At 43.8% G+C, this 20,121-nt stretch overlaps 1 protein-coding gene across 2 annotated transcripts in view; it reads left to right on the top strand.

Moving 5' to 3' along the window:
* Positions 1 to 20,121, top strand: part of trip11 (thyroid hormone receptor interactor 11) — a 63,280-nt gene that overhangs the window by 17,830 nt on the left and 25,329 nt on the right. For both annotated transcript variants that reach the window (XM_045723745.2, XM_082955818.1), the window contains 15 exons: positions 1,930 to 2,145; positions 2,394 to 3,119; positions 4,611 to 4,769; positions 5,291 to 5,458; positions 5,924 to 6,008; positions 7,814 to 8,199; positions 8,351 to 8,479; positions 8,697 to 8,810; positions 10,879 to 11,081; positions 12,170 to 12,308; positions 12,845 to 12,949; positions 17,101 to 17,634; positions 18,085 to 18,195; positions 18,493 to 18,663; positions 19,402 to 19,551. In XM_045723745.2, coding sequence (XP_045579701.1) covers positions 1,930 to 2,145; positions 2,394 to 3,119; positions 4,611 to 4,769; positions 5,291 to 5,458; positions 5,924 to 6,008; positions 7,814 to 8,199; positions 8,351 to 8,479; positions 8,697 to 8,810; positions 10,879 to 11,081; positions 12,170 to 12,308; positions 12,845 to 12,949; positions 17,101 to 17,634; positions 18,085 to 18,195; positions 18,493 to 18,663; positions 19,402 to 19,551 — 3,396 coding nt within the window. The remainder of the gene's footprint in view (positions 1 to 1,929; positions 2,146 to 2,393; positions 3,120 to 4,610; positions 4,770 to 5,290; positions 5,459 to 5,923; positions 6,009 to 7,813; positions 8,200 to 8,350; positions 8,480 to 8,696; positions 8,811 to 10,878; positions 11,082 to 12,169; positions 12,309 to 12,844; positions 12,950 to 17,100; positions 17,635 to 18,084; positions 18,196 to 18,492; positions 18,664 to 19,401; positions 19,552 to 20,121) is intronic.

Here is a 20,121-nt window from a genome sequence, read left to right on the forward strand (position 1 = left end):
GAGACCATATGCTGGTGCGGTTGGCCCTGGGTTCCTCCTAATGCAAGACAATGCTAGACCTCATGTGGCTGGAGTGTGTCAGCAGTTCCTGCAAGAGGAAGGCATTGATGCTATGGATTGGCCCGCCCGTTCCCCAGACCTGAATCCAATTGAGCACATCTGGGACATCATGTCTCGCTCCATCCACCAACGCCACGTTGCACCACAGACTGTCCAGGAGTTGGCGGATGCTTTAGTCCAGGTCTGGGAGGAGATCCCCCAGGAGACCATCCGCCACCTCATCAGGAGCATGCCCAGGCGTTGTAGGGAGGTCATACAGGCATGTGGAGGCCACACACACTACTGAGCCTCATTTTGACTTGTTTTAAGGACATTACATCAAAGTTGGATCAGCCTGTAGTGTGGTTTTCCACTTTAATTTTGAGTGTGACTCCAAATCCAGACCTCCATGGGTTTATAAATTGGATTTCCATTGATTATTTTTGTGTTTTTGTTGTCAGCACATTCAACTATGTAAAGAAAAAAGTATTTAATAAGATTATTTAATTCATTCAGATCTCGGATGTGTTATTTTAGTGTTCCCTATATTTTTTTGAGCAGTGTATATATATATATATATATATATATATGTGTGTGTGTGTGTGTGTGTGTGTGTGTGTGTGTGTATGTTTAATATGTAGGTTCAACTGCTCCTCTGTTAGGCGGATAATGACCAGTAGGAGACAGATGTACAGAACATACTTCATTCCACACTCGTGACAGACGGACGGACACACACAGTGATAGGAATTGGACTGATGGGTAGTAGTGATAGTGGAAGTGGTTTATGGTTTGACGCACTAGGTCATGTGATTTAAGTGTCTTATTAGAGGTCAAAGGTTATTAGTCACATGCTTGGTAATCAACAGTTGTGGACTAACAGTGAAATGCTTCCTGACGGGACCTTCCCAACAATACAGAGAGAAAGAAAATAGAGAAATAATAGATAAATATCAAATGTAATAATAAATACACAATGAACAATGATTACTAGGCTTTATACACAGGGTACCAGTACTGAGTAATGATAACTAGGCTATATACACAGGGTACCAGTACTGAGTAATGATAACTAGGCTATATACACAGGGTACCAGTACTGAGTAATGATAACTAGGCTTTATACACAGGGTACCTGTACTGAGTAATGATAACTAGGCTTTATACACAGGGTACCAGTACTGAGTAATGATAACTAGGCTATATACACAGGGTACCAGTACTGAGTAATGATAACTAGGCTATATACACAGGGTACCAGTACTGAGTAATGATAACTAGGCTATATACACAGGGTACCAGTACTGAGTAATGATAACTAGCCTTTATACACAGGGTACCAGTACTGAGTAATGATAACTAGGCTATATACACAGGGTACCAGTACTGAGTAATGATAACTAGGCTATATACACAGGGTACCAGTACTGAGTAATGATAACTAGGCTATATACACAGGGTACCAGTACTGAGTAATGATAACTAGGCTTTATACACAGGGTACCAGTACTGAGTAATGATAACTAGGCTTTATACACAGGGTACCAGTACTGAGTAATGATAACTAGGCTATATACACAGGGTACCAGTACTGAGTAATGATAACTAGGCTTTATACACAGGGTACCAGTACTGAGTAATGATAACTAGGCTTTATACACAGGGTACCAGTACTGAGTCAATGAGCAGGAGTACGAGGTAATTGAGGTAGATATGTACATATAACTATGAATAAAGTGTAATAGTGAGTTGCCTCAGAGAGGGTTAGAGTGGGCCCTGAGAAGGGTTTTCTACGTTGGCGTTTGCTGTTCGATGAGAGCTATTTTCAGTTGGATTATTTCATTACTGTTGACATTTTTTTTTTAAATGTTTTTCTTTTTTCCTCCTTAGCGGAATCTACAGGAGAGACTTGCCAGGGCCGAGGAGAGAGTAGAGTCAGACAGCCTTGATGGAGGGGAGTCCTCCCTAGCCGCCACAGAGCAGGTATCAGTGCTGAGGGCAGAGCTAGAGAAGAGGGAGCAGTTTTTGAGAGAGATCCAGGAGGAACGAGATACCCTCCTCAACGAGCTGGAAGAACTGGACAGACAGAACCAGCAGGCTACACAGGTCTGGTTTGAACTTGTACAGACTACACTGGGTTTTTTTGAACAGGGAAATGGTCATTTCATTGTGAATTTAGTTAAAGACAAGGTTACGTGATCAGTTTATGGTTTGTCACTCACATTTGTGTTATGCTATCAAACAAGTCTACAGTCTACAAAGCTTATATTAGTCAGACACACAGCAAAGTAACACTACCTAGACGAGGTTATTGACATGTTTATTGTTTTTTGTGTTGTGTCTCCACGTTACAGCATGTGATCTCAGTGAAGGAGCAGCTCTCTGTTCAGCTAAAGGAATCTGAAGCTGTTGTGGCGAGGCTTCAATCAGAGCTCAGTACCACCACCGACCAGACGGTGGCACTGCAGCAAGAGCTACAGGCCCAGCAAGAGAAACTGAGCCAGAGTGCCTTCACTCTCAACGACCTACACATGGGCAAGCAGCAGCTGGAGGGCACCATTACGGAGCTGAGAGACAAACTTGGACGGGTAACAGAGATGGGCAAGGAGGCACGCAGGGAGACCCAGGAATTCCAAAGAACCATACTGGAGAGGGAAGAGCAGCTGTCTGCTGCCCGGGCAGAGCTGTGTGAGGCTGGGGAGAGAGGGAGAGAATCCGGGGGGTCCAGAGAGGAGCTGGAGGAGCTCAGGAGAGAGCTGGCTGAGATGAGGAGCTCCCAGGAGAAAGTGATGTCAGAAGACTATGAGATGAAGATGGAGAAGCAGAGGCTGAAGACAGAGGCTGAGCAGGCCCAGGGGAGGATAGAGGAGCTGGCCAGGCAGGTCAGGGAGGTCCAGGCCGCTCTCACCAGGACGGTCCTGGAGAAGGACACCCGTATCGAGGCTCTGAAGCTGGAGAAGAGCCAGCTGGAAGGGGAACTGAGCCAGGCAGAGAAGGGACTACAGGAGCAGGTCAGGCAGTACCAGCAAACCATCGAGGAGCTGACCGCTGCCCGCTCCATGGACGCCTCGGCACTGCAGGTCCACTGTTGTTTTAATCAATTTATCTATCTTCATTTCATTTTTGTTTATATATTTTAGATATTTTCAAGGTATTCTCTGATGTTATTGAACAGAGAGAGATGGATGTCAGTGGGCAGGTACAGAGAGAGGTTATGTCAAAGGCCCCTAGTCTGGATTTTAACATATGCAGACATTGTAAGCCAGGGGTGTCAAACTCATTCCATGGAGGGACTAGTGTCTGCAGGTTTTTTGTGTTTCTCCTTTCAATTAGGACCTAGACATCCAGGTGAGGGGAGTTCCTAACTCATTTGTGACCTCATTTCATCAATCAAGTACAAGGGAGGAGCAGAAATCCGCAGACTCTCGGCCATCCGTGGACCCATGTTGTAGACGATGTGTGCCGGAGACTGCTGCATTAGGACACTGTTAGACCAGCCAGGACACTTAATATCTTCATTTATCATTAGGATACTGTTAGACCAGCCAGGACACTTAATATCTTCATTTATCATTAGGACACTGTTAGACCAGCCAGGACACTTAATATCTATGTTTATCATTAGGATACTGTTAGACCAGCCAGGACACTTAATATCTTCATTTATCATTAGGATACTGTTAGACCAGCCAGGACACTTAATATCTTCATTTATCATTAGGACACTGTTAGACCAGCCAGGACACTTAATATCTATGTTTATCATTAGGATACTGTTAGACCAGCCAGGACACTTAATATCTTCATTTACCATTAGGATACTGTTAGACCAGCCAGGACACTTAATATCTTCATTTATCATTAGGACACTGTTAGACCAGCCAGGACACTTAATATCTATGTTTATCATTAGGATACTGTTAGACCAGCCAGGACACTTAATATCTTCATTTACCATTAGGATACTGTTAGACCAGCCAGGACACTTAATATCTTAATTTATCATTAGGATACTGTTAGACCAGCCAGGACACTTAATATCTTTGTTTATCATTAGGATACTGTTAGACCAGCCAGGACACTTAATATCGAATCCCCGAGCTGACAAGGTAAAAATCTGTCGTTCTGCCCCTTGTCAGCTCGGGGATTCGATTCAGCAACCTTTCGGTTACTGTCCCAACGCTCTAACCACTAGGCTACCTGCCGCCCCAAATGTTAAACGAAGATATTTAGTGTCCTGGCTGGTCTAGCAATATCTTAATTTATCATTAGGAAGTTAACCCACTGTTCCCCGGTAGGCCGTCATTGTAAATAAGAATTTGTTCTTAACTGACTTGCGTAGTTAAATAAAAAAATGTTTTAATTAAGAATTTAAAAAATCATTATGATACTGTTAGAGACCAGCCAGGACACTTAATATCTTAATTTATCTGGCTTCATTTCATATTTATCTAGAAAGTTGTTTTATCTTTCTCACTTAATATTTTCATTTAATTTGTTAAGCATTGACTTTGAACCAAATGTTTTGTTTATAGTGCTATATAAATCAAGTTTGATTTGATTACTTGCAGACGGAGCATGAGAGGACCGTGAGGCTGAACCAGGAGAAAGATCTGGAGATCTTCCAGCTCAGAAGAGACGTGGAGCAGATGGCCTCCGACCACAGAGACACCAACGAGATGTTGTCCATCACCGTGGCCGGACAGAAACAGCTGACCGACCTCCTCCAGGTCAGCTGACATACCATAGAGTTAGATAGAGGACTCATCTTTTACGTTATAAACGGGTATATCCACGAGTCCTTTTTATCTAACTCTGTGACAGACCTTTCTGACATTTAAAGGGTCAATCTGCAGTTAAAACAACTACAAAGCGGTCACCCTGTCACCTTTTGGGGTATTAAGGCTAGATATGGCTGCAGAAATGTAATGACTCTCATAATTCATAGACAGAGCTATGGATGCAAGGACTGACTACAAGATCAAAATGGTAAATGGAACCATGTGTTGGAGCTATACAGTGTTTGTTTACAATTACGATGTTTACAAACAATGGAGTGGAACGTTTGTTTTCTGATGGGGACAGTTGAACGAAGCTCATGAGACATTTATAAGTTATATATTTTTTTCTATAATCAATGCCGTTATATATCACAAATTTACAAGTACAAAAATGTATGTAGGAATTGCAGATTGCGCCTTTCATAAAACTGTTATTTTAATTTTTTTTAATTGTAAATGTGAATCTCCAGGAGAAGGACTCCTTCACAGAGAGCCTGAGAGCTAACATGGCCGCCACCCAGAGGGAGCTGGAGGCCGTGGTCCAGGCAGCCACCCAGGAGGCTGAGACCCTGAGAGGAGCTCTGGAGGAGAAGGACAAGCAGCTGGGAGGCATGAAGGAGGACAAGAGCCACCTGAAGGTACGTCTACAATATGTAGGACATGGGTAACGTGCAATGTATCTATTATGCTATTCATTTGGATAGTGACACATGTTGAGTGTGTAATGTACAGTGTCTATTTTGTATACAGCAGTACTGTGTGTCTGTTACTTTTCCCCTCGGGGAAAGTTCATTCTCACCGCTTACCTTTCTCACTGACTCCTCAACCATGACTGAACTACCCGGCCTGCCGTGACTGAACTACCCGGCCTGCCGTGACTGAACTACCCGGCCTGCCGTGACTGAACTACCCGGCCTGCCGTGACTGAACTACCCGGCCTGCCGTGACTGAACTACCCGGCCTGCCGTGACAGTCCATCTAATCATTAGTTATTTGTTTTTGTTTTTATAAATTGCAGTGTTGTTCCCCCCCTGGTTTTAAAGTATTTTGAGATGATAAATGAATGTAAATAAAAGTGTAATAACAGATGATTATCCCATCAGGAGGAGATTGATCGCCTCAGGGACCAGCAGAACAGACCCCAGCACTCCGGCCTGTCCGAGCCACGCACCCTGGACATCATCACAGGTAAATAGAATTGGCTATCTGCTGTTGTTTATAATATTATGTGAGTTCGTCTGTATGTATTGTCATAGCTCCAGACTAACGTTTTCCCTTGGTGGCACCAGCCCATGATTTGGTGTCACCCCAAAAAATAAGTTTTGCAGCCGTCACGTAATAAATACATTTCAAATCAAACTTTATTTGTCACGTGCGCCGAATACAACAGGTGTGGACCTTACAGTGAAATGCTTACTTACAGGCTCTAACCAACAGTGCAAATTTTAAGTAAAAAAATAGGTATTAGGTGAACAATAGATAACTAAAGAAAAACCAGTAAAAAAAACCAGTAAAAAGACAATAAATAATAACAGTAGAGGCTATATACAGTAGAGGCTATATACAGTAGGGGCTATATACAGCAGGGGCTGTGCACAGTAGAGGGGCTGTGCACGGTAGAGGGGCTGTGCACAGTAGAGGGGCTACATACAGACACTGGTTAGTCAGGCTGATTGAGATAGTATGTACATGTAGATATGGTTAAAGTGACTATGCATATATGATGAACAGAGAGTAGCAGTAGCGTAAAAAGAGGGGTTGGCGGGTGGCGGGACACAATGCAGATAGTCCGGGTAGCCAGTGTGTAGAGGCAGCGGTTAGTCAGGCCAATTGAGGTATGTACATGTAGATATGGTTAAAGTGACTATGCATATATGATAAGCAGAGTAGCAGCAGCGTAAAAGAGGTGTTGGGGACACACACTAAGTGTAATTATTGTGATAATTCTATTATATAGTAATAATTATTTGTATTATTATTATTATTATTATTATTATAAATAATTCTCATAATTTCTTCCTAAGTAATTATGAAGTCATTCACAATACTTCATTAAGAAGTGTAATAGACTCGTGAAATTGTATTCAATAAATACGTTGTTCCATCTAACAGTCCAAACAGGAATACGTGATAATAAATATTTTATTATGCATCCTCAATCCACTCATTTGATATGAGTTTTGGGTTGAACATTATGCACATTTTATTATATCTTACTGTCAAAACAGGGCTCCAGAATTAGGTATTTTTTGTTGTTCGATTTTGATTCATTTTCCGTCATCTTTTATGTGCGATGCACAATTTTTTTTATATATAGGCCTAATTCGATTGGTTCTAGCTCACCACCTGAGGAAGTAGAAACTCAAAACACGTAAGCTAGATCGCTAACTTTAAACACAACACCATGTATTAATCTAACAGTAAATGTAAGTCCTAATAAAAACATACGTTGCGATGTGGCCTAGTTCACTCGTGATGGCCGAGGTTGTTACGTATTACAAAGCCATACCAGATTAGACGTCTTGATTTGTAAAATAGTGTGTGCTTTGCGCTCGGTAATGAGCGTTAAGAAATAAACATTACACCTATAGAAAGCGTTGACTGTCCTCTCTTTAATTTGGTCAAATAATTGCTTCCAAAGTAGAAGTCTTCAAGCAATTCTGAGAGGTGTGAGAGAGGCTCACTCATTACAGCAGCCGGTCCCAGCGAAACAGGCACAGCGGTAGGGGCAGACCCTTTTTATTACAGCAATCATGAGGATAATGCCTTTTACTGTTTAACAAATTCATGGTTTTATCCGCCCCAGAAAATAGGAAGTTTTGATTGAGGTGACCAGGTAGAATGTTCAGTGCGAACAATAAAAATGTAACTCGTACAAAGGGTCGCAAAATACTTTAAAAAAAAAAAAAAAAAAGTCGCAGTCTGGAGTCCTGCAAAAAGGAATTGCCTCATTGACGACAGTCACATTCAGATTCAGAAAATGTGAATCACAGAACTGGAGAATGAGATCAGCCAGCTGAAGAGCTCCAGAGACGGGCTGGAGGATGAGGGGCACTCCCTGAAGAGGAGAGTGGAGGAGCAGCGGGGTCACCTCCTCTCCTCCCAGCAGTCTCTCCTGGCGCAGCAGAATGAGTTGGAGCAGGCCCACCAACGCCACGAGCAGAGCAGAGAGAACTACGATAGGCTGATCCACGCCAAGGACGAGGAGATTGGGCGCCTGCAGCAGGAAGTAGATCACCTCGGCCACACCCACTCCTCCCAGGAACAGGAAGGGGTCATCCTCCAACAGGAAGACAAGACCCAGTCGTCACTGAATAACGGAGAGAACGACAACGAGAAACATGACCTGTCAAAGGTGGAGATAAACCGTCTGGTGAAGGTATTTCCTGCATTTTATTATTTAATAATAATCTACAAAATAATCTGACTTCTGTTAAATGACAAAAAAAAAAGAAAAATAAATGTAATCATCCATCTCACTTGACTTGAGCAACAGTGGCCTTGCTAATACATGTAATCTGAACCTGAAGGGCATCAAGGAGAAGGAGACTGAGATCAGCCAGCTGAATGAGAGGAACATGAACCTGACCAGACAGCTGGACCAACTGGTGGTCTCCAGAGAGGAGATTGGGAAACTCTCCCAGATGGTCTTGCAGAAGGTATGTATCTTTAAAAGGACAATATGCAGTTCAAACAACTGTTTTAGTAAAAAGCTGGAGGGATGGGGGCTGGAGAAATGTAACGTCTCTCAAATTCATCGACGGTACTATGGATGCGAAGAATTGACCATCCATGATATCAAATGTATAGTTTAACCATGTTTTGAGGCTATGTAACGTTTTGTCTTATTGAAATATACCATTTATTTCTCTGAAGGACCTGGAGATCCAGGCACTGCATGTTAGAGTCTCCCTTGGGGGAGGAGGCCACAACCAGGACGTGATATTCCTCCAGCAGCAACTGCAGGCTTACGCTGTTGAGAGAGAGCAGGTCACAATCACAATCAGAATAAACTTTATTTGCCAAGTAGACTGCATGTAGACTACAGTTCAAAAGTCTGGGGTCACTTAGAAATGTCCTTGTTTTTAAAAGAAAAGCACTTTTTTATTTTTATTTTTGTCCGTTTTTAAAATAACATCAAATTGATCAGAAATACAGTGTAGACATTGTTGTTGTAAATGACTATTGTAGCTGGAAATGGCAGATTTTTTTTAATGGAATATCTACATTGGCGTACAGAGGCCCATTATCAGCAACCATCACTCCTGTGTTCCAATGGCACGTTGTGTTAGCTAACCCAAGTTTATCATTTTAAAAGGCTAATTGATCATTAGAAAACCCTTTTGCAATTATGTTAGCACAGCTGAAAACTGTTGTCCTGATTAAAGAAGCAATAAAACTGGCCTTTAGACTAGTTGAGTATCTGGAGCATCAGCATTTGTGGGTTTGATTACAGGCTCAAAATAGCCAGAAACAAAGACCTTTCTTCTGAAACTTGTCAGTCTATTCTTGTTCTGAGAAATGAAGGCTATTCCATGCAAGAAATTGCCAAGAAACTGAAGATCTCGTACAATGCTGTGTGCTACTCCCTTCACAGAACAATGCAAACTGTCTCTAACCAGAATAGAAAGAGGAGTGGGAGGCCCCGGTGCACAACTGAGCAAGAGGACAAGTACATTAGTGTCTAGTTTGAGAAACAGACGCCTCACAAGTCCTCAACTGGCAGCTTCATTAAATAGTACCCGCAAACACCAGTCTCAATGTCAACAGCGAAGAGGTGACTCTGGGATGCTGGCCTTCTAGGCAGAGTTCCTCTGTTCAGTGTCTGTGTTCTTTTGCCCATCTTATCTTTTTTTTTTATTGGCCAGTCTGAGATATGGCTTTTTCTTTGCAACTCTGCCTAGAAGGCCAGCATCCCGGGGTTGCCTCTTCACTGTTGACGTTGAGACTGGTGTTTTGCGAGTGTTCTGCATTTACCTAATGACACATTTGCCTTTTAAAATGATTAATCTTGGATTAGCTAACACAACGTGCCACTGGAACAAAGTAGTGATGGCTGCTGATAATGGGCTTCTGTACGCCTATGTAGATATTCCATAAAAAATCTGCCGTTTCCAGCTACAATAGTCATTTACAACATTAACAATGTCTACACTGTATTTCTGATCAATTTCATGTTATTTCAATGGACCAAAAATGTACTTTTCTTTCAAAAACAAGGACATTTCTAAGTGACCCCAAACCTTTGAACGGTAGTGTATATATGTAGATGTAGTCTACATATAGTATATAGTATAGATGTAATAGTCTACATATAGTATATACTATAGATGTAGTCTGTATATAGATGTAGTAGTCTACATGTAGTATATAGTATAGATGTAGTAGTCTACATATAGTATAGATGTAGTAGTCTACATATAGTATAGATGTAGGAGTAGTCTACATGTAGTATATAGTATAGATGTTGGAGTAGTAGTCTGCATGTAGTAGTCTACATGTAGTAGTCTACATGTAGTAGTCTACATGTAGTATATAGTATATATGTAGTAGTAGTCTACATGTAGTATATACTATAGATGTAGTATATAGTATAGATGTAGTAGTCTACATGTAGTATATAGTATAGATGTAGTAGTAGTCTACATGTAGTATATAGTATAGATGTAGTAGTAGTAGTCTACATGTAGTATATAGTATAGATGTAGTAGTCTACATGTAGTATATAGTATAGATGTTGTAGTAGTAGTAGTCTACATGTAGTATATAGTGTAGATATAGTAGTCTACATGTAGTAGTCTACATGTAGTATATAGTATAGATGTAGTGGTCTACATGTGGTATATAGTATAGATGTAGTAGTCTACATGTAGTATATAGTAGTAGTCTACATGTAGTATATAGTAGTAGTCTACATGTAGTATATAGTATTGATGCAGTAGTCTACATGTAGTAGTACAGATGTTGTAAAAACAGAATTTAAACCTTTTTACTTGGTTATTGGTGACTTTGTAAAGTGAATTTGGGTTTCTTAAAGTAAAATGTATTATTAATTTAGGTGCTGGCGGTGCTGAATGAGAAGACGAGGGAGAACAGTCAGCTGAGGTCAGACTACCATCGCATCATGGACATTGTAGCAGGGAAGGAAGCTGTGCTCCTCAAGGTCCAGCAGGAGAACCAGAGGCTGTCCACCATGTCTGACCCCTCAGGCAGCCAGGAGATGTTCAGAGAGACCATCCAGAACCTGTCCCGGATCATCAGGTATAGTTGTGTTGTACATTTGGTACAAAAATACAGTAACTCAGTTGGTAGAACAAGGCGCTTGAAACTCCAGGATAGTGGATTCCATTCCCGGGAATGCGTGCATGACTGCAAGTCCATTTAAATTAAAGTGTTTGCTAAATGATACCGTTTTTGGAGTCCATAAAAAAAAAAGCCGTATCTGAGACTGGCCAATAAGATTAAGATGGGCAAAAGAACACAGACACTGAACAGAGGAACTCTGCCTAGAAGGCCAGCATCTATTTAATGAAGCTGCCAGTTGAGGACTTATGAGGCATCTGCTTCTCAAACCAGACACTCTAATGTTCTTGTCCTCTTGCTCAGTTGTGCACCGGGGCCTCCCACTCCTCTTTCTATTCTGGTTAGAGCCAGTTTGCGTTGTTCTGTGAAGGGAGTAGTACACAGCGTTGTACGAGATCTTCAGTGTCATGGCAATTTCTCGCATGGAATAGCCTTCATTTCTCAGAACAAGAATAGACTGACAAGTTTCAGAAGAAAGGTCTTTGTTTCTGGCCATTTTGAACCTGTAATCAAACTCACAAATGTTGATGCTCCAGATACTCAACTAGTCTAAAGAAGGCCAGTTTTATTCATTCTTTAATCAGTACAACAGTTTTCAGCTGTGCTAACATAATTGCAAAAGGGTTTTATAATGATCAATTAGCCTTTTGATGATTGCTGATAATGGACCTCTGTACGCCTAATGTAGATATTCCATAAAAAATCAGCCGTTTCCAGCTACAATAGTCATTTACAACATTAACAATGTCTACACTGTATTTCTGATCAATTTGATGTTATTTTAAAAATGGACAAAAAAATGTGCTCTTGTTTCAAACACAAGTACATTTCTAAGTGACCCCAAACTTTTGAACTCTAGTGTATGTATGTGTAATATATAGTTGTATTTTCGTGCCATCATGCCCCCTCTAGTGTACTGTGCCCTACTTGGTAATGTTACGTGTCTATGTGCTGTTTAATTCTATTCTCGTGTCCTTGAGTATGCAAATACAATTTCTTTTTCTTCTTCTTATTATTCTTATTATTATTGTTCTTGTTGTTATCAGAGAGAAGGACATTGAGATCGACGCGCTGACACAGAAGTGCCAGACCCTGGTGTCGGTGCTGCAGGCAGGAGACTCTGGAGGCGTCAGCTCCAATCAGTTTGAAGAGCTGCTGCAGGAGAGGGACACACTGAAACAACAGGCAAGATAAAAAAAATATTAGCGTTTTGTCTGTTTTTACGAAACTATGCCTCGTGTCGTAAAACCTTCTCACAGGACATAAAAACATTATTCACATCACAGATGAGGAATCACTGTTTTTAAAGTGCAATAAATGTGTGTCTAATGTATATATTGAAGGTGCCTGATGTAGAGGCTGAGGCTGATGTAGAGGCTGAGGCTGATGTAGAGGCTGAGGCTGATGTAGAGGCTGAGGCTGATGTAGAGGCTGATGTAGAGGCTGAGGCTGATGTAGAGGCTGTGGCCTGGTGTAGCTGTGTCTTTTAATTATTTTTTATTTAACCTTTATTTCACTAGGCAAGTCAGTTAAGAACAAATTCTAATTTACAATGATGGCCAAACCCGGACGACGCTGGGCCAATTGTACACCGCCCTATGGGACTCTAAATCACGGCCGTATGTGATATAGCCCGGATTCAAACCGAGGGACTGTAGTGACGCCTCTTGCACAGAGTGTCTAATGTAGCTGTGTCTAATGTATGTATTGTAATGGTTCAGGTGAAGAAGATGGAGGAGTGGAAGATGCAGGTGATCACCACGGTAAAGAACATGCAGCATGAATCTGCCCAGCTGGTAGAAGAGCTCCACAAGCTACAGGGACAGGTAACCATGATAACATATTAAAATAATGAATCATATGTAATATGTAATGATAATGAGCCTCCCCAGCAGTAATAATGTTAAGATAAAGTACTAACGCGGTTGGCGAAGTCACCCTAAACGGAAACTCCCGCAGATGGCCCAATGTCTCGTCCCCTTCCCAAATTAAAAAGATGGCGAGAACTTGTGAAATCCTGATTTTTATCCAAATAATCATTATTGAAATATTCTGCATACCTGAACAAAGGTCCTCGTTTAGTTGTCTCGTCCCAACGTCTGTTGACAGATGCTGCGATGACAGTTCTGTAATGTGTGTCTGTCCACCTGAGATTATGATAATGATGACTATTATCATCGTGGGGATATTTAGTTTGCGGCTCTTGTGCGTACATTAAAATACCATCAAGCATGCAAAGGACACAACAACAAATACACACAATGGATAGAATAGCCATCACCGTAGACCCTATAGCCATCACCGTAGACCCTATAGCCATCACCGTAGACCCTATAGCCATCACCGTAGACCCTATAGACATCACCGTAGACCCTATAGCCATCACCGTAGACCCTATAGCCATCACCGTAGACCCTATAGCCATCACCGTAGACCCTATAGCCATCACCGTAGACCCTATAGCCATCACCGTAGACCCTATAGCCATCACCGTAGACCCTATAGACCCTATAGCCATCACCGTAGACCCTATAGCCATCACCGTAGACCCTATAGCCATCACCGTAGACCCTATAGCCATCACCGTAGACCCTATAGCCATCACCGTAGACCCTATAGACATCACCGTAGACCCTATAGACCCTATAGACATCACCGTAGACCCTATAGCCATCACCGTAGACCCTATAGACCCTATAGCCATCACCGTAGACCCTATAGACCCTATAGCCATCACCGTAGACCCTATAGACCCTATAGCCATCACCGTAGACCCTATAGACATCACCGTAGACCCTATAGACATCACCGTAGACCCTATAGCCATCACCGTAGACCCTATAGCCATCACCGTAGACCCTATAGACCCTATAGCCATCACCGTAGACCCTATAGCCATCACCGTAGACCCTATAGACCCTATAGCCATCACCGTAGACCCTATAGCCATCACCGTAGACCCTATAGACCCTATAGCCATCACCGTAGACCCTATAGACCCTATAGCCATCACCGTAGACCCTATAGCCATCACCGTAGACCCTATAGACCCTATAGCCATCACCGTAGAACCTATAGACCCTATAGCCATCACCGTAGACCCTATAGCCATCACCGTAGACCCTATAGCCATCACCGTAGACCCTATAGCCATCACCGTAGACCCTATAGCCATCACCGTAGACCCTATAGACCCTATAGACATCACCGTAGACCCTATAGCCATCACCGTAGACCCTATAGACCCTATAGCCATCACCGTAGACCCTATAGCCATCACCGTAGACCCTATAGCCATCACCGTAGACCCTATAGCCATCACCGTAGACCCTATAGCCATCACCGTAGACCATCACCGTAGACCCTATAGCCATCACCGTAGACCCTATAGACCCTATAGACATCACCGTAGACCCTATAGACATCACCGTAGACCCTATAGCCATCACCGTAGACCCTATAGACATCACCGTAGACCCTATAGACCCTATAGACATCACCGTAGACCCTTTAGACATCACCGTAGACCCTATAGACATCACCGTAGACCCTATAGACATCACCGTAGACCCTATAGACATCACCGTAGACCCTATAGACATCACCGTAGACTCTATAGACCCTATAGACATCACCGTAGACCCTATAGCCATCACCGTAGACCCTATAGACCCTATAGACATCACCGTAGACCCTATAGACATCACCATAGACCCTATAGACATCACCGTAGACCCTTTAGACCATATAGACATCACCGTAGACCCTATAGACATCACCGTAGACCCTATAGACATCACCGTAGACCCTATAGACATCACCGTAGACCCTATAGACATCACCGTAGACCCTTTAGACCCTATAGACATCACCGTAGACCCTATAGACATCACCGTAGACCCTGTCGACATCACCGTAGACCCTGTCGACATCACCGTAGACCCTGTCGACATCACCGTAGACCCAATAGCCTTCACCGTAGACCCAATAGCTGTCGCCGTAGACCCTATAGACGTCGCCGTAGACCCTATAGACGTCGCCGTAGACCCTATAGACGTCGCCGCAGACCCTATAGACGTCGCCGCAGACCCTATAGACGTCGCCGCAGACCCTATAGACATCACCGTAGACCCTATAGACATCACCGTACAGACATCACCGTAAACCCTATAGACGTCACCGTAGACCCTATAAACCCTGTCGACATCACCGCAGACCCTGTCGACATCACCGCAGACCCTGTCGACATCACCGCAGACCCTGTCGACATCACCGCAGACCCTGTCGACATCACCGCCAGACCCTATAGACATCACCGTAGACCCTATAGACATCACCGTAGACCCTATAGACATCACCGTAGACATCACCGTAGACCCTATAGACATCACCGTACAGACATCACCGTAGACCATATAGACCCTATAAACACTGTCGACATCGCAGACCCTGTCGACGTCGCCGCAGACCCTGTCGACGTCGCCGCAGGCCCTGTCGACGTCGCCGCAGGCCCTGTAGACGTCACCGCAGACCCTGTAGACGTCACCGCAGACCCTGTAGACGTCACCGCAGACCCTATAGACGTCACCGTAGACCCTATAGACCATATAGACATCACCGTAGACCCTATAGACATCACCGTAGACCCTATAGACATCACCGTAGACCCTATAGACATCACCGTAGACCCTATAGACATCACCGTAGACTCTATTGACCCTATAGACATCACCATAGATCCCATAGATCCTATAGACATCACCATAGATCCTATAGACATCACCATAGATCCTATAGACATCACCATAGATCCCATAGACCCTATAGACATCACCGTAGACCCTATAGACATCACCATAGACCCTATAGACGTCACCGTAGACCCTATAGACATCACCGTAGACTCTATTGACCCTATAGACATCACCATAGATCCCATAGATCCGATAGACATCACCATAGATCCTATAGACATCACCATAGATCCCATAGACCCTATAGACATCACCGTAGACCCTATAGACATCACCATAGACCCTATAGACGTCACCGTAGACCCTATAGACGTCACCGTAGACCCTATAGACATCACCCTAGACCCTATAGACATCACCCTAGACCCTATAGACATCACCGTAGACCCTATAGACATCACCGTAGACCCTATAGACGTCACCGTAGACCCTATAGACCCTATAGACGTCACCGTAGACCCTATAGACCATATAGACATCACCGTAGACCCTATAGACATCACCGTAGACCCTATAGACATCACCCTAGACCCTATAGACATCACCGTAGACCCTATAGACGTCACCGTAGACCCTATAGACCATATAGACATCACCGTAGACCCTATAGACCATATAGACATCACCGTAGACCCTATAGACATCACCGTAGACCCTATAGACATCACCGTAGACTCTATTGACCCTATAGACATCACCATAGATCCCATAGATCCTATAGACATCACCATAGATCCTATAGACATCACCATAGACCCTATAGACATCACCATAGATCCCATAGACCCTATAGACATCACCATAGACCCTATAGACATCACCATAGACACCATATACACTCATCACACAGTCACTGGTCCATCATGATGTAGTCCTATAACCTAACTCATTACGTTAAGACAGCCTGTTCCTCATCAGACACTGGTCCATCACTGACACAGAGACACCTCTTCTTCTCCTCCACCTGAAAGGAAAGTCTTTCAACAACATTATAATTTGTCAGTTTTCTGTTTAGTTTTTTTGAGGGGTCCCAATTGGGGTGTTGGCATCGTAAATCATAATGTTTTATGGGTACATGATCACGATAGGACAAAGGTTGACATCGCCCAACCCTACTGTCAACTACAATGTGACGTGTAGGCCAGCCCACTGAACCTACTAGTGATTGTCACTCAGCAGCCTTATTGTGATGAATAAAGGACTGTTTGGCTCTAATCCTATAGGTGGATGCTGACAACGACTGCACCTCGAATCTCTCGGTGGATTACAGCCGTCTGATCCACAGCTATGAGCAGAAGGAGAGGAAACTAGGCAGTCTCAGTCACGAGCTAGCCCACGTCCAACAGACCATCAGCCAGCTGAGCAGTACTAAAGATGTCCTCCTGGGGAAACTGGACAGTGTGGCGCAGAGTCCCCAAGTCACCACACTGTCTGCTGCTCTGATGTCTACTGCCCAGCCTCCTGCTGCAGTGGAACCTCCCAGACACCAGGTGGCAGCACCTGCAACACCAGGGAACCAGGAAGGACTAAGACAGGAGCTGGAGTCTCTGAGAGCCCTCCTGTCTGAGAGGGAGACTATGATCAGGACCTTGCTGGAGAACAACCACCGCTTGTCTAACTCAGCCCAGGTGTCAGACAGCGAGCAGCGTGGCCAAGCTGAGGAGTCCAGACAGGTCAGAGAGAGACTGGACGCTCTGCAGCGCTCTGTCAGGGAGAAAGACCTGCTCATCAAGACTAAAGGAGATCAACTCACCCAGGTGTGTGTGTGTGTGTGTGTGTGTGTGTGTGTGAGAGAGAGAGAGAGAGAGATATAAGAAAGGCACAGCGTATGCTGTTAAGACATGTAACTTTAAATAAAATCTATATTCAATAGAATCTATATTTAATAAAATCTATATTCAATTGCAACTGAATCAAGTGAGTAATGACCCCTTCATTAGAATGAGTACAACGGTCAATTCAGGTGAATTATAATATAATGAGTGGACTGGCAGCTATTTTGAGTGTCCACATAGGTGCAAAGCAGGAAGTTCTAGCAGCTATTTTGAGTGTCCACATAGGTGCAAAGCAGGAAGTTCTAGCAGCCATTTTGAGTGTCCACATAGGTGCAAAGCAGGAAGTTCTAGCAGCCATTTTGAGTGTCCACATAGGTGCAAAGCAGAAAGTTCTAGCAGCCGTTCAATCTGTGCATTTGTTTATTTCTCCAGGTGAGTGAGAGCCTGAGGAACCGTGAGAGTGACAACGAGGTGTTAAAACAAGCCGTGACCAACCTGAAGGAGCGAGCCCTTATCCTGGAGATGGATACCAGGAAGCTGAAGGTAGGTAGCCCAGTGGCTAAGGAGTTAAAACTTTTAGCCGGAAGGTAGCCAGTTCCAATCCTGGGCTGGATTGATCTGAAATCTGGAGGGCTGCTAAGTTCACATCCTAAAGATGTTGGGTTCTTGAGCAAGGCCCTTAAACCCACAACATGCTCTCCATCCAGCGGCACTGCACTGCAACTGTGAGGGTCAACTGTGAGGGTCAAGTGTGCTGTCTGGAGGGGGTTGAGAGCGGAGCAGAAGACACATTTCCCTTGTTGGCTGAAACCTGGACCATAAAGTTGTGTTCTTTTGAAGGATGAGAACGAGGCTGTGGCCCAGCGGAGCAGGGAGAAGGAGTCAGAGTTCAGAGCCCTGCAGGAGACCAACATGCAGGTGTCCCTCCTCATGAGGGAAAAGGAGTTTGAGAGGAGCGCCATGTCGGAGAAGGCTGCCGCCATGGAGAAGATGCTCAAGGACAGAGAACAGGTTAGGATGTTTGTACTGTACAAAATCACTTAATGTAAACTACTAACTATACATTTGAGAGAATGATCCTTTGGGACTTGAAATGCTATAACTCAAATCCTTTATTGAAACAATAAGACCAGAGGAGGTGTGGTATATGGCCAATATACCACGTCTAAGGGCTGTTCTTAAGCACGACACAACGCGGAGTGCCTGGATACAACCATTAGCCGTGGTATATTGGCCATATATCACTAACCCCCGAGGTGCCCTATTGCTATTATGAACTGGTTACCAACGTAATTAGAGCAGTAAAAATAAATGTTTTGTCATACCCGTGGTATACAGTCTGATATACCACAGCTGTCAGCCATTCAGCATTCAGGGCTCGAACCACCCAGTTTATAATGAGTAATAGATTACAGATCTAGTGAAAGAAAATAAAAATTCAATCGAAGTAAAATAGGCTATAAAATAATTTAAATAAATTGACAAACACTTGGTTAAATCTTTTTACAAACCTATCAATAATGTATTATTTCCTGACCCTGTAAAACAACACATTTCACTGCACCTATCCGGTATATGTGACTATATATGTGTGTGTGACTGTGTGTGTGACTGTGTGTGTGACTGTGTGTGTGACTGTGTGTGTGTGTGTTTTTATAACCTGACCGTTCCATTGCGGTGTCCCATGGCAACAGTCAGAAGAGCGGGAAGCAGGACCAGCTGATTGATTTTTATTGATACGTTTCCCAGGGCAACAGTCAGAAGTCTGGGGAGCTGAACCAGCTGCTGAATGAGCTGAGGTCCATGCAGGAGAAAGCTGTTGCCTTCCAGCAGGAGAGAGACCAGGTCATGCTGGCTCTCAAACAGAAACAGATGGATACCACAGCCGTACAGACAGAGGTAGGATGGATGGATACACACCAGGGTTTCCGTTAGGAAAATGGTGGCCCGTCCAGGGTTTCCGTTAGGAAAATGGTGGCCCGTCCAGGGTTTCCGTTAGGAAAATGGTGGCCGTCCAGGGTTTCCGTTAGGAAAATGGTGGCCGTCCAGGGTTTCCGTTAGGAAAATGGTGGCCCGTCCAGGGTTTCCGTTAGGAAAATGGTGGCCGTCCAGGGTTTCCGTTAGGAAAATGGTGGCCGTCCAGGGTTTCCGTTAGGAAAATGGTGGCCGTCCAGGGTTTCCGTTAGGAAAATGGTGGCCCGTCCAGGGTTTCCGTTAGGAAAATGGTGGCCGTCCAGGGTTTCCGTTAGGAAAATGGTGGCCGTCCAGGGTTTCCGTTAGGAAAATGGTGGCCGTCCAGGGTTTCCGTTAGGAAAATGGTGGCCGTCCAGGGTTTCCGTTAGGAAAATGGTGGCCCGTCCAGGGTTTCCGTTAGGAAAATGGTGGCCCGTCCAGGGTTTCCGTTAGGAAAATGGTGGTTTGATATTTTGGCCATATCGTCCACCCCATCACATACTGCTATTATTTGAA

The sequence above is a fragment of the Salmo salar genome, chromosome 09 (assembly GCF_965601325.2).
Source record: "Salmo salar chromosome 09, fSalSal1, whole genome shotgun sequence".
Taxonomy (NCBI): Eukaryota; Metazoa; Chordata; class Actinopteri; order Salmoniformes; family Salmonidae; genus Salmo; species Salmo salar.